The sequence below is a fragment of the Blennius ocellaris genome (genome assembly GCF_963422515.1).
Source record: "Blennius ocellaris genome assembly, chromosome: 17".
NCBI classification, from domain to species: domain Eukaryota; kingdom Metazoa; phylum Chordata; class Actinopteri; order Blenniiformes; family Blenniidae; genus Blennius; species Blennius ocellaris.
In genome coordinates, this window is record NC_137666.1 from 12,613,580 (window position 1) to 12,629,478 (window position 15,899).

Below are 15,899 nucleotides of genomic sequence, written 5' to 3' on the forward strand. Positions count from 1 at the left end.
CTATTTTGCTGCAATTGTTTGATGCACCCGTGTGTTTTAATTATTCATGGTCAGCGATGAGCAACTATAATTCAGATAAAGTTTGTCCTTCAGTTTTTTTTGGTTTTTTTTCTCTTTCCCCTTCCATTTCTGACCTGCTGCACTATGTGCACTGTTTGCAGGTATGGGAGAGTGAACTATGTCCTGGCTAGAAGACTGGAGCTCCTCAGAGAGGTGGGGAGGTTACAGGAGAGCCTGGATGTTCCCGGGGACGTTTCTTACACCTGTGAGACCGCCGGCCACTTCTACCTCTACCAGGTGAGACTCTGACTTGGCATGTTTTAAACCTGTGTTTGGATTTTGTTGTTGATTTACAGACAGCGCGTGTTAGAGGGATCCAGGAGAGATTTTGCTGAATTAATTACAATGGATTTCTCTAATGTCGGTCCTGTTGCTGAGACCCTTCATGCCAATCAAATACAGACATTATTGAAGTTTCAATCCCCAAGACTCGCTGCTCTTTTCGCCGAGACTGCAAATATTTAGAAACCTGCTCAGCCCTCACTGTTTACTCTTGTCACCTCATTATTACCGTCCCCTCAGACTGCAGCAGAATTGCTACTGCAGAAACTCGCCTTCCCATTCTTCACTTTAAGGCTTCTAAAATAGACATTTGTAGCATAAACAAGTGCAGGGTGTCATCCGCAGTGGAAGCTCGAGTAAGAACCTGTTTATCTCGCTGTCACTTCAGTATCACTTTACAACAACAACATGAGACATTTATAAACAGTAAATATAGCCAAGCATTGCATTGGTTGTCTATGCAGTTCATATTACATCCTACATCAGATAATTTTCAGTGGAGTACATTATACATATGGAGATCCAACCAAGCTTTAAATTTAGAAGTGTTTTGTCTTATGCTGTGCATGATGCCATCTTGGCGTTTTGCCAGCCCGCTGTTGTTCCTTGTTGACGATCCTTCATAGAAACTGGATTCGCAACCCACCTTTGAGTTGTTGTTTTTATTTTAGCTCTCAAAATCCAACAACAGTGACTTCCTCCGCAGACTTCTTTGCCTTGTGCATATGTAGAGATGCTTCAGGTTTCCGTGGTGGTCCTAATAGCCCATGCAGACAGTCAGACACTTAACATGCAATTAAGTTGAGTCCTCCAGCAGACTCATTAATGCTTTCCTTAAAGTTGTTTTTCACAGAGGTATTTATAGAACTAGGCTACCCTGCTGTTTGGTTGAAGCTGGTTTATTAGGTACTCAGTGGGGGCACTTCACTAAGAGTGAAGCTATCTGTTCTCATTTGTTCATTTCTGTCTAGTGTTTTTTTTTCCCCATAAAAAAAATACAAGATGCACCTCTCAGCCCAGCCTGGGCAGGACTCCGTTTGTGCTCATGCAGCAAATTGTAGACAGCAACATCTTTCAAGCAATTAAAACGTGCCGAGAAACTGCCTTTCTTTATTCAGAAGGCTTGTTTTTGTTTATGTTATGACACAAAAACAAGCAAAACTCCAAATATCACCACTGGGACTTATTTAGAGGGTGTTCAATGAATGTCGACTCTCTCCACAGGTGATCTCACGCTGGGAGGAGTACACGAGCAAAGTCAGGCCCAAACAAGGCATAGAGGTTGAGGTGGAGGCTGTCGCCGCACACTTCCCCTTCCACAAGTACTTCTCCAATGCCCCGCAGCCTGTGTTCAAGGGTCGGTCCTATGATGAGGACATGGACATCGCAGAAGGCTGCTACCGTCACATCAAGAAGATCTTTACCCAGCTGGAGGTAAGAAGGTCACAGGCATGACTACGCCAGGTTTCCTCACTCCTCTGAGCAACACCCAGTGGGAGATAAAGAGGTTATTTGAGAGCAATAAGGCGAGGTAATTCTATTTCAAGAGCTCGCATCATTGCACCTGAACATTTTATATGAAGATAGAAAGAGCGACAAGTATGCAGTTAACAAATCTAAATCATCGGTCTGTCATGATGGGCAAAGGCATGTTAGATTTTCGGTCCAGCGAAATGCATGCTTGTGCTGTGGATACAGACCAAACCACAGAGGGAACATGCAAACCCCCACACACACCCCCAGGCTCAACCCAGACTCCAACTGAGAATATTCTCAAACGCTGACCACTGGAGCCCTGTGAAGCCCAAACTTAAATCGGTGGTGGAGATTTTAGCTCTGTTACTTCTTTTTGTTCCTGCAGAAGCTCTGCCAGCTGTATTTGATCTCTCTTTCCTGCTACAGCTGTTTGTGCAGGTGTTGTGTCTTCTCTCATGCACACCGAGCTGCCTTCCTGTCTACCACACAGACAGATTGTTGCAGATTAATAGCGAGTGCTCTGACTCTTCCTGGTTGCATTTGCAGCCTACAAGCTTTAGTCATCACCTGCCTCCTTGCTTCAGTCTCATCACATCAAACACACTGTACATGTATTGTAAACGTGTATTTCAGTGTATTTCAAATGGTACTTAGCAGATCCCTGCTGAAATGACTGGCCACACATAATTATGAAGCCTTTTACTGTTCACTTTTTATTCTGTCACTGTATTCTCTCACTCCTTGAGATACTTTATTGTTCTTCCTCAGCCCGTCGAATATTTCTATAGGGATAACAAAAACATTTCAGATTTATGGGAACACCAGGAAGGTCTCTGAAAAGCAATAAAGAAGTTATTGGCTGGAGGTAATATCCCAACATGTGTGGTGACCTTGATTTATCTGGCTGGCCTCTGTATCACTGCATCACCGCACCTCTCCCTCCTCCCTCAGCCTCACCCATGCTGCAGTGAAATCTGTACGCCCATTAAGAGGTATTGCTGTGGTGCATTGTAACAAAAAAAAAATGTTGTGCTGAATGAGCATATCTACCTCTTGAAATGCAAAAGCAGTTTTAAATTAAGCGTATCATCGGGATATCCTCCCAATTTATTGCGAGACAGACACGGACGTATTATGCCTCCTGGGCTCCTGCATAGACATATTATTTTCACTTCTCTCCATTCCCACTATATCCTTACCCCTTTTTAAGTTATTTTTGTTTTCGACTCCTCTTTCTCTGCTCATTTTCTGCCAGTCCTCACCATCTTCCTTTCACACTTCAACCATTCTGGAGCCATGGGGGTTAAAAATAGACCTCATCAATATTGCATGTTTTGATTGGTTTAATATTAATGCAAAAATAGTAACACATCAAATATTTATATCTCTGCGCTGTCCGAGTCTTCTCCTCTCTTCCTCCCTCCGTCACTCCCTCCTTCCCTGCCCTACACAGCTTGTGTGGCGACCTGAAAATAGCCTGTTTACCCACATACCCCCTCTGTGCCTTCCCCGCAGTGATATTTTTTAGTGCCACGATTTCAGCTCTCAAAAGTGAACTGATTTGTATTTTTTAAAAAGTATGTCTTCCTAATTTTCCCATAGCTGAATAAAATCTATAATAAAGCGGCGCCAAAGTTCTCCTCGAGCCGCTGTTATCGAACAACAAGCTGCATCCAGTGTATTCTCCGCAGAGGAGCCCCGTGGCTGGCGAGTCACTTAATCACTGCATCATGGGAAAAGATAGAGGCTCAGTTCTAATGAGAGTAGAAAGAAGTAGGATTATGTTAATGATAGATCCCGTTACAAAAGCAGGGTGCTTGGTGTTGCTATCATTTAATTGTCTTTTGTGACATTGCTGAAGTTCGGAGTTGTCCATCCTTTTGTCAGTTTGCCTTTAAACTTTCTTCTAACAACATCAGGCCCCCCAAAAAAAAAAAATACATGAAGGCTTTATACATTGTGACCAACATAATTAGTCACTCCTTCTTATAAGATGCTACAGTGCATGCAGCCTTTCATCCTCTGATCCCTCGTCTTCTCTCCGGTGTGCCCAAAAGGAGTTCAGGGCCTTTGAGCTGCTGAGAAGTGGACTAGACCGCTCCAAGTATCTCCTTGTGAAGGAAGCCAAAATCATCGCCATGACCTGCACACACGCTGCCCTCAAACGGCACGACCTGGTGGAGCTGGGATTCAAGGTACACTTCCTTCACAGGAGACAAACCTCTCACTACTGTTTCTTCACTACTTCATTACTGTTTGTTTTTTTCACTACATCTCGTACTACTGTACCTTTCACTATAGTTTGTGCTACATTTTCTTTCCTCTTTTTTTTCCCTTTTCCCTAGTATGACAACATCTTGATGGAAGAAGCTGCACAGATCCTGGAGATCGAGACCTTCATCCCGCTTTTGTTACAGGTAACGTATTGAACCCAATAATCTTGATATGCTTTAGAATTAAGAGTAATTACCAGGTATGTAAGGGATAAACCACTTAATCAAGTTTATACACCAATCTTATCTACTACCTGACTTTCCTTGTTAGGGTGCACTGATAGACTGCAAGCATTTTAATGGAATTCGTCTAAGTTGTGCCTAATTGTCTGAGATAGTGCTAATTTTTGTGTACAGATGAGATTGTTAATCACATCAGCCAATCCAACAGGCCTGCCTGGGCTCCTCTCTTTATCTCTCTTTCCTGAGGAGAAACATTCGGAGCCTTCTGTTGTTTTCCTCCCCCTCTACCCATTTTTTATTCAGCCATCGAGCCTGATCGCTGATTTCAATGAAGAAACCAGGTTTAGAATTACAAGGCTTTGAGCATCAGTTTTGTGTCAAGCCAATCTCCAACTGAACTTTTGATTTATCGGTATAACATAGACAACCGTACAACAGTATCGCCATCCTGGCTTTTAATGTAATCCCCCTATATTGAAAAATCAAGCAATTAAACAGATACTGTATTTTATGAACACCCTGATCATAAACCTCCCTTCTGTTCCTGAAAGAAAGACAATAAAAACAAACTCCTGTTAACATTTTTATATACTGTAATTGGGCACAAATGAATGAGTATGCACACGCAAGCTTTACAATACAACTTTGCCAACTTCAGTTATTTCCTGGTTACATATAGTCTGATTCCTCACATGGATTTCCAGGGTCGCTGGTTTCTCTCCAGCCATTATCCCTCTCATGACCTCAACGTCATTTGACCATGCAGCATTTAAAGAATTTGAACAGCTTGTTAACAACGTTAAGCACCTGCATCTTTTTTCTCATCCCCCCGCCATGACCACCATGTCACTGCTCGTTTGATTGGCTGAGTCAGGTGTCCACACTGCATGTCTACATTTTTGTTGGTCTTGTTTCTGAAGCCCCCCCCCCCATTCTGTTGTTTTGAAGAATTCTACATAAAACCCGCCACTGAATATTAAACCCACATTATTAGGTGAACTTACTGTTTCCATGAAAATAGGTTTTGTATTTGGATTAATAGCGCAATATGAATTCTGATTACATCTAACCTTAGTCAGACTTTACAAATGTAATGTTGATTCTTTCAGGCAAAGTTATAAATCCAAATTAACTTTTTTACGCAAAGTGTTTGATCAGTATCTCACATTTTTTCAATAAAAAATGTCTTTCTGTTCTGTGCAGAACCCAGAAGATGGCTACAGCAGACTCAAGCGTTGGATCATGATTGGAGACCACCACCAGTTGCCCCCAGTCATCAAAAACATGGCTTTCCAGAAATACTCCAACATGGAGCAATCTCTCTTCACCAGATGCGTGCGCCTGGGCGTGCCCACCATAGATCTCGATGCACAGGGCCGTGCCCGTGCGAGGTGGGTCAACTGAGAACATCACATTTCTATATTCACTGTAGATGAACTTTATTTTCAAATACATATATACTTATGTATGTTTCTCTCTCATTGTCCTGCAGCTTGTGTAATCTGTACAACTGGCGCTATAAGCACTTGGGCAACCTGCCTCACGTCCAGCAACTTCCCGAGTTCCAGGTCCCCAACCCCGGCCTGACTTTCGACTTCCAGCTCATTAACGTGGAGGACTTTAATGGAGTTGGAGAATCTGAGCCCAATCCTTACTTTTACCAGGTCAGTATCACACAAGTGATGTCATTAGTATAAACACGTCATGCTCATCTTTTCAACCGCTCCGCTTTGAGCGACAAACTGTAGTTGCATTTTGATTGCTTTTTCATACAGCTATATCGGTGCGAGTTCACATCGTACAGTTCTCTGCAGGCACAGTACGAACTCGCAACCGGGTAGGCAAACCACAGTGTTTTCAACATTTCAAGCATTTGAGTGTGTATGGCAGGTGTTATCAAAAAGTTATCGGCGAATGGAAAATGTAAAGATCATGCACCTCACACAGATTCACAGATGTTTTTCATTCCCCTTCTAGTTTGTTTGTTATATTTGGACAATTCAAAAGATAGATATAACATAGACCTACACATATACTCTACATTATAGTGACCCACTGTAAAATGATCTAATCACAGACTGGACTCATCAATGTGTCACATATTTGTAAAACAAGCTTTTCATTTGTGTCAGAAACACAGTCAAAATAAATGAATACCAGATACTGAAAGTTGAGCTCATCTTGGAAAAAGGGGCAAAACAATCGCCGACTTATCATTTTTGACAATGCTACAGCCTCACCATCCAAACAAATGCAGTCAGTTGGGTTATAAAGAGTTAAAATTTGCATAACTGTGAGCCCCCACTACATAACATGAACACTTCAGTTAATACCTGCACCACAAGAACATTCAGCTCATATGTGACAGTGTGTTGCATTTTCCAAACAGTTTATACACCTTTACACAGATCAACACTAATGCACCCTCAGTTCAATCTGAGAGCCATATATTCCTCCCTGGCTTCCATCTCCTCTCAATTGGTTGTAATACAGCAGTTTGTTCATTTTTAAATTGTAATAGTTTAGCTACCGGTCCGTCTGCTTAGTCTGCAGCTAACACTGGCCGCCCAGCACAGACCAGTGGGTTTGTCCTTCACAACAGGGGCAAGATTGTGTTTCATCCTGACATTGCTGAGACACCAAGACTGTGTGTGGGTGGAGGACAGGGCTGATACGGGGTGTTTGTTTTGGCACCGCACCAGCACAGCAGACTGAATGCTGGTGTCAAATATAACAGCAACGCTATCCTGTAAACTAAGAAATTAACAGACGATTGAAGGATTTTAAAGGATACAGAGGAACACTTGAAAATGAGGAACATTAGACATCAAAATGTGGAATGTTTCAGTGTCCCAAGATATGAAAACACAAATTTTACAGTTTATATGCTTTGCTATTTCTTTGAAGCTTGGTTTGATGTAAAAATGCATAATGATTAGAGTATCAAATAGTCATGTCTTCATCTTTACTAAAGATATCATCACACTGCTTCATGAATGCTACGCCTACATTTCACGTCCCTGAAGCTTCTTATTGTTTTTAAATCCAAACCATGTGCACTTCTCGTGACACCAGGTCACATGAACCGCGCCTCCATTTGCCTCAAGGGAATTGCCAGTATCGCTCACTGTGCCTGAGACACACACACACACACTCGCACACATTTACTTTCAAAGGATGTAAATTGGACACTAGAGAAGAAATTGTATCCGAGGCACACAGAGCACATGCACAGCTGAGCAAACACAGCCACAGTCACGGCTTTGCACTTAGACGGGAGCCGCGCACAAAGTGTGCTGCTCACACGGGCGAGTGTGTGCCCGGGCAATGCATGTTACAATAGTCTCTCTCACCTTCTTTGCCTCATTTACTAAAGCACTCTCCATATTGACACATATCCTCTGAGTTTATTCATAGCACTTCACTGTTGTCAAATGGCTCATGAAGAGTAAGATGCTTATCTAAAGCCACATCTTCGGTTTGAAAATTGCCTCTCCAAGCCACTATGCTTGTTACCCTCGACTTTTCAAGCCGCATAAAGGCACACACCAGATTTACACCTCTTCCCATCCATATTGTGCTTGTATCTATTCTACAAGATGTGGCTATGTCTCTTTTGTCGCTCTCCCATCTTTTCATTCCCACTAGTTCTTATGTAGCTACCGGCCATTGACACAAACTTGGGTTGGATCTGACCTTGTTGTCATGGTTACAAACTTCTCTCTGGTGTCGGGGCATTAGATCATATTTATGTTAAACATGCTCATGATGCAGGCAACGCTGGAAATGTCAAACATGTTGCTTGGATATTTTTACTGTACGTGTGTGTGTGTGTGTTTGAGATACATTTACATGTTTATGGTGCTTGTAATACTTTTTTTTTTTCTGTCACTGGAGACAGTCAAGCAACCTCATTAGTTTATTTGATATATTATGTTGCAGGTTAGCAGATAATGACGTGTCTTTCCCTTTCAAATAGATTGAGTTTTTGTTTTTTCTTAATTGGAAACGTGATGACCACATAATGTTCCATCCTCCCATTATCACCTTTCACCGAATGAGCATTCATCATTTTATTACTGACAGGCAAGTAATGTTAAAACATAACCGTGGTTTTGTGAACATTCTTGGACTACAGCTGCCCATAGTGAACACCAACAGTCACAAAAGCATTTTTTATTCAGTAAAAAACATGGTGTGATTATTAAATATGTGAATTTGTGTGATTCGAAAGCAGGTAACGGGGAAAAAAGACCAAAGGCTGTCATTGTTTTTGATGTGTTGACTCCAGTGCAGCTGGATCAGGAACTGTTGATGAAGCTGCATAAATTATTATCAAAGATGTGAGGCTTGCAGTCCACATTTAATTGAATCTGGATGAATAATGCATACTGTTGGGTTGTTTTTTTTCTTTCCTTTTTCGGTCACATTTGAAGGGCAGAGTTTAGCCTTGAAGCCAGGATGCAAAAGCTGAAGAATGTGTTGATTGTGAAGTTGGTGAATAACGTAGTGTTGGCCTTTATATTTACCCACAATGGGTGAAAAACTCTGATGTAGTCCTGTGGGCTGCATATTTGTAATTGGAAATGAGGTGCAGATACAGCTTGAGTACTTTAGAAATGGCCTTAGAACCTTTTCCAGAATGATAGATTTCAATTACTTTTTTCTCATTTTTTCCTGAATTTCTGTGGATCTCGGCATGATGTCTATAGCTTTTAAGGATCTTTTTTGAGTGATGTTTTAACAGGAGCGAGCGGGCAAACACTCTTTCACACAGGGCCATGTAGCTTTGGATTTTTTTTTGTCCTTATTAATAAAACCCTTCATTTAAAAACTGCATTTTGGGTTTACTTGTGTTACCTTTGACTAATCTTTTAATTTGTTGGATGGTCTGAAACATTTAAGTGTAGAAAACATGCAATAAAGTAAGAAATCAGGGAGGGGACAAATACTTTTTCACACCACTGTATGTGTTTCTTTGATCTCAAGATTTGAAAACATTTTGCACTCATGACACACCAAATCAAGAAACTTTTGATATTGCACACATTTGTCACACTTCTAAAAGCCCGTGTGCCTACCTCAAGGTGAAAATACACTATTCATCCCTTTTGCTTTCATTTCCATTCTGTCAGAGTTTTGCTATTGGAGACTTTGTGGCGCTCTCTCTTAGATAATTTATTCCATCTCAAATCTCTATTCACACATGAATTACTTGAGCTTTTATCGACAGAGAAGCTGAAGATTTGAAAGGTGTATAGCAAGATGGCGCAGTGAGAAAAAAAACAAGGTTTTGAAAAGACCAGGCAGTCAGTTGAAAGTGAGGCTTCTTTTTATTTGAGTAATGCAGTCAAGTTGTTTCCTTTAGTAGCAAAAATGTTTGATTCACTTTAAGTATCATGTGAACACAGTCACGCGAACACCACTCTTATCTCGTTTGCATGACTTCTAGGAAACACTCTCTGTGCACAATTGTCTTTTTTTTTTTATTAAGGGTTGCCATAACATCATCATCTTCTTCCAAATTACTGATGTTCCTCTTCTGCTCAACATCCTTTTCCCTATGAACACCGAACCATCACAATCTTGTCTCTTTCACCTTCCTGCTGACGTAAGGTAGCCTTCTAATGTATTCATACACCTGTTCATTCTGTTCACTCCCAGTGTGAACCTCAACAGCTTCAGGCCCGCCACCTCCATTTCTGAGATGGCAGCTCTCATTCTTTCCCTGTCAGCCACGCTGTGACCATTCTGTCACAGATCATTCCCGACGCTCATTTCCATCCACTCCACCCTGCCTTTGCTTTCATTTCCCCTGCTCTTTTACACTTTTATACGCTTAACCCCAAGGCCCCACCTCCACTCTATTCATCCTTATAATAATGTGAACTTAATTCATCCTCTCTTTCTCCCCGTGTAGAACCTCGCAGAAGCAGAGTATTCTGTCGCTCTCTTCATGTACATGCGTCTGTTGGGCTACCCTGCCGACCGCATCAGCATCCTCACCACGTACAATGGACAGAAGCACCTGATCAGAGATGTCATCAACCAGCGCTGTGGTGGAAATCACTTCTTTGGCCAGCCGAACAAGGTGAGCGTGCAGCGTTTGGTAATCATCCAGTCAGAAATTGTCTTGTGCTGTGGCACATGCGAGCTGAAGCTTCAGTGAACATGACATACTAACAGTGTTGCACACACTCTTTAACGTTTGCGCCTGAAAAACTCACTCCTTGACACTTCCACATGTGCTGCAGCATTTTAACACTGAAACACACCCGGCACTCTGAGCAGTATCACTTGGGAGTGACACATTCCTTCTCTCCTGTCGTGGAGGAATACACATCCCCAACAGATATGTTTTCACCGTGTGTGTGGGGGGGGACTAGTTTAAGCGGAAGCATGAATAACACACATGGCATGTACATGAGCTGCTTTTTCACACCTCCCTTCACTGCACATAAAGGGGCATGAGAGCTGTAAATTTTGATGAGGTTTCTCATGTCTCTTCCTCGCAATATTATGGATCCACACAATTGTCTCCTTTTCTGAAACCTGCGTCATTATTTTTTTTAACCCCGCGTTACATCTACAGTAATATATGACTTAGACGTATTCTGAATTATCGAGGAGTCGCGTTGCTTACACTGTCAAAAGCTTTTTTTTTTTCTTTTTTTTTAAACAGTGGCTTTACTGTCCAGCTTCATTAGATAACTACACTGTTAAGATGTCCACAGGTCATGAGACCAATCAGAGCAGGACCATTTCTACATACCAACCAACTGCATACCTCGTGAATTAAAGTCCCTGATGTGTCAGTGAGTTTAAGGAGGCAGGGTGTGCGAGCGTGCAAGCAAAGAGTAATCTAATGCTCTGTTCATTTGGGAAAGTTGCCGTTGGATTGTTTTCGTGTCACCCACATTAATCCCCCGAAGACCTTTTATCTTTTCTTTCTTTAAACTGTGTTCACTCCACACACTGGCACAGTTTTCCTCTTTCTACTCGGTATGTTTTGCTAAATACTATTACTCGCTTTCTTTTCATTCTTTTTCTCCCTTTTAGTTGTCTAATTTTTTTTTTCTTTTAGAACTGCATAGATCTTACTTAAATACAGGCTTGTTTTACCATTGCAGGGGAGCTGCAAGATTAGTGAAAATGTCTCATTTAAAGTATTATTATTTTTGATATATAACTTCAGAGGTGAGTAGGCAAGACTTAAAAGTATTGGTAATTGAGGATAATATTGTGCAAGTGAAAGAAGAATAGCCATTCCAAAAATGACTTGATTAAGGCCACGTTTACACGTTTTCAAGTGAAAAAGCAAAAATTTCGTTGAGAATCACCGCAACAGCAATGCAACGTGGTCATCAGTCCACACGGATGTCTGCGTTCTCGCTTGTGTTAATGTTTACAGCATGTTTACAACATCTCTGCAAGCATGTGTTCGTGGTTTCTTTCCAAAAACAAACAGCAGCACCGACTCTTTGCCTTGCATGCTCACTATATAATTTTTTTGTGTTTTTGCCTTGAGTGTAAATTGACTATATTTTCAAACGTCAACATCAACGCAAAACATTTCTGAAACAAATACGATTCCTTTTCACGTGATAATTTGTCGTGCAACACCTAAGAGTTATAAGATACTTGGATTGAATAACATTTTTAACTTTGTTAAATTAGAACATGCATATTCTATTGCAATGAAACAAAAATACTTTGTGACATAAGATAACATATTAATCAACTTAAAATATCAACTTTTGGTCATTATATATTTCTGTAGCTTTTTTTCTGTCAAAATAAACACTTTTAACTTGCACACCTCCAATAATACTTTTCTGGCCTATGGATCCCAAACAGCTGCGGATTAAAAAATCGTTTGATGTAAAATTCTTGAGAAAATGTAAACATAAATCATGTAAAACATCTTGGACTTAATAATCTCTGAGATTCACTTTTGATGCTTCAGCGTTGGCAGCTTATTGCATGACAAAGGAGAGATCTCCAACAAGACAAGACTTCTTTTGATTAAGACATCCACAAATAATCTAAATTATTGTTGTTTTTTTAAGTTGACACGACAGCTCTGGAAATAACGACTAAAGCTATCTTTACATTTTGCCTCAATTTGGTTTCTTATCTTGCATGACCATCATAGAGCATTAACGGATTGTGTTAATGTTTTTTATTTTTATTTTTTTAGTACAACCAACATCGAACCTTCTCGTTATTAAAGAATAGCTCCTAACACCTAAAGGTCATTTAGTCCAGAAAACAAGTAGGCGGGAAGTGGATCTCTCTGAGGGACTTCCGATTACAGTCTGAAATGATGGAGCCTTCTGCAGCCTGCTGGCTTGGAGTGTTTACGGATCCCCTCTTGTTGTGTCTGCATTTTGTGCAGTGCAACCCTACCTTGTTGCTTTGTCAAAGTATATTCTCCATGCTGACAGCTCGTCAGAAATTGTGCTTCGCCATGTGAAATGTCCTGCAATGTTAAGACATGAAGCGTCATTCAGTGCGCTTTCGGCCTTAGTCAGTATGCATACACGGGAATAAAGTGACAGCAGTGACAGGCTGTTAGATTTGCTGAGATGAAAGATAGCCAGAGAGGGGCAGGAACCAAAAGAAAGAGGGGCTCTTGTGGGAAAACGTTGAGCAGCTGAAAGGTCATGATGCCGAGCACGGTGTCCACAGTGTGTCTGACAATGTGTCACAATGGCTAAAACCAAGGAAATGTCAACAGCCAACTTACTTTACTGTGAAGACTTTAATTAGATAGAAAAGGCAGAGGAAGGACGTGCAACACCAGCCACAGTTGTTAAAGCAGACATCAGGTTAAGCTTGAGTCTAACAGTGTTAACAGTTCATCTCACATATTATTGTCAACAAGGTCAAGAAGGAAAGAAAATAAAAGGTATCCATGTTTGAACGCTGAACTCTTTCAGGATATAAGCCCCCGAAATTCATTTGCAGAGGAGAAACCTCTATTTCACAAAAGAAAGCTATTTGACCAGAACCAAGCTGACTTATAATCAGATTGATGGAAAGCATGTTCCAAATATTCCTCTGAGAAATGGAAAATCGTGAGACAAGTCACAAAGCTTTGAGCAAGACGACATTACTCCCGTTAACTCTGCCGGCTCGTTGACATTCCGTTGTGAAAAATTGAATAATCTGGCAGTCTGACTTCTGCACATTCTCAGGAGTAATTACCATGAATAAGACATAGGAGGATAGATAGAGTAACAGAAAGAAAGACTGGCGAGATCCATGACCGACCATTAGCTCTCATTGTCTTTATGACAATGAGATGGAAAAGACAAAAGCATCCATTAGCAACTACCTGTGTGTGAGTGTATTCCGTGTGTGCGTTTGTCCAAAAAACATGCATGTGCAATGACATGACCTCTGTAACTCTCTCCCTGGATGATTTCTCATAAATAACTAAACACCATGCAAAATGCTGCGCCTTGGGGAGATTGTCGATCTGGCTTCATTGTCACTGTCTGCAGGCTAAGAATAACTCCCGACTCTTAAGCACCCCTCCCACCCCTGCAAAAGCAAGACTCGCTGTTTCATGTGTGTGGACATGTGCGTGCTTGCATACCAGGGTTGTTTGACTTGAACATTGAACGCACAGCCTGCGACGTCTCATGCTACTGTAAAACCAACATATTGTTGCCTCTGGTGCTGCACCTGTTCTGCTTTGCAACAGGGAGATTTAAATAAATACCTTATCAGCCGCCTTTGCTCTCTTGTTTTTACACATTCATGCAAAACCTCACTACATTTCTGCTTTTTCCGAGAGGTTTGGGACTTTCACGTTCACTGATGGTTGCAGGTGCTAATAGCAGGTAACCACTGCCACGTTCTAATTTATTTATGGTGATTGTTTCATGCTTGCTGTAGTGCTGGACCTTTGTGGCTTGTGGATGGTAGCTGGTGTCCTATTGATTTGCTCTGGACCATGGATCTATAGCAGCCCCACCTCTTTCTGCTGGCTTTGGCTTTTTTCAGCATGTGGCGTTTGTGTCTACGCTGTAGTTTTCACTGTACAATAGCAAATACAGAGGAGTTTGCAATCGTTTTGTCTTTTTGGGAAATTTCACTTTGAAAGTCAATTGAATAGTTTCACTTATTTTGTGGCTATCATTTAAAGTCAAAGCTGATCTTGTAATGTAAATATTCCTGTTGTAATAATCTTTTGTAACTATGTTAGAGTGGTTTCATTGCTTTAATAAACTAAGTATTAGTTTCAGATTATAAAATAGACGGGAAGCATCTCCTGCAACTATCAAAATGACTACAGACAGGTGAAGAGAATATCACCACTTAGGAAAGTATGCTTTATCCATTGCGTTTGGGAAATTCCTTTGCTGTATTTAAGGAATTATACTAACTCCACATACCAGAAGTGGGCTGACATCTGTGTGGCCCCTCCTGGAGTCTTTCAGTGGGATTCAAATCGGTGACATCAAGGCCACCACTCTTTTGTCTTTATCATCGGACATTGTACTTCATTGGATATACAGTCCCGATCATAATAAGACCATAAGTTATAAAATTGCAAGCGTTTGCATTTTGCACAGTTGTGTATTCAAAAGGTTCGAAGTAGAGCTTCAAGATACAAAAGAAGAAATGGGAACAAGAAACAAAACATTTTAGGATCCAACCGTGCAAAAGGTAAATTCTTGCAATTTTGTTACTGGATATTGATCCGGAGTGTATTAGACAGCCAGTGAACATTTTGTCCTCAGAGTTGTGGTTCTAGATAATGCCGCTCATTTTTACAGTTTCAGTAAAGTTCTAACATCAGTGGGTGATAATGTTATGTTATAATGTTATGGCTGATCAGTGCATGCTGCGGTTGACGGGCTAAGCCTTTACAAGTTCCATGTCATCAGTCTTCCTCCCCCTGCACCACGTTTCAAGTGCAAGTGCTCAATGTCTTTTTTTATGTAAGAAGTAATCGACAAAGTCAGGTCACAGCCCTGTTCTTCATGTAGGGGAATAAGAATGCTTCCCAGCAAGGCAGGATTATCGGGGTATAACACCAAATTGGCTGACACGACTTTCCTTTTGCTTTGACCAAAAAAAAAAAAAAATCCCACAGAGAGAAACCTCTCCTCCATTCTCTGTCTCCCTGAAATAATCTCTCAACCAGTCAAACAAGATGCCCCCACCCAACCACCCCAGCACCTTGGCCTTGATTCTCAGGGGCCCAGGTAAGAGGCTAGTGGTGGCAAATGCCCTCTAAGCTGCATTAACGTCTCTGGTTGCCCATGTGGCCCACCGCGATAACGGCGGGAACGAGTCAACACAACTGCCGTCACTCATCCTCCCCTCAAAAATACTTTAAGAAAAGAAAAAGACTTAAAGGTCGGAAGGAGGCCTCGTTCGTGTTTTGTTTTGATGCATACTGAATGTGTCTGTGTCTGCGCAGGTTACAACGGTGGACAGGTTCCAGGGTCAGCAGAATGACTACATCATCCTCTCACTGGTTCGCACCAAAGCTGTGGGACACCTCAGGTAATTACTTCAGTGTTCAGTGCACGCCAAGCAGAAAAATGTACCTGGTCCAAAATAGCCTTCAGCTCCAAGCAGCTATTTCACTATAAAAAATACTTG

General features: G+C 41.3%; 1 protein-coding gene across 1 annotated transcript in view; it reads left to right on the forward strand.

Moving 5' to 3' along the window:
- The window catches only part of aqr (aquarius intron-binding spliceosomal factor), a 50,309-nt gene that overhangs the window by 25,894 nt on the left and 8,516 nt on the right, over positions 1 to 15,899 (forward strand). The window contains exons 26-33 of the mRNA XM_080513172.1: positions 162 to 297; positions 1,567 to 1,776; positions 3,876 to 4,013; positions 4,164 to 4,235; positions 5,478 to 5,665; positions 5,767 to 5,938; positions 10,195 to 10,365; positions 15,715 to 15,800. Coding sequence (XP_080369298.1) covers positions 162 to 297; positions 1,567 to 1,776; positions 3,876 to 4,013; positions 4,164 to 4,235; positions 5,478 to 5,665; positions 5,767 to 5,938; positions 10,195 to 10,365; positions 15,715 to 15,800 — 1,173 coding nt within the window. The remainder of the gene's footprint in view (positions 1 to 161; positions 298 to 1,566; positions 1,777 to 3,875; positions 4,014 to 4,163; positions 4,236 to 5,477; positions 5,666 to 5,766; positions 5,939 to 10,194; positions 10,366 to 15,714; positions 15,801 to 15,899) is intronic.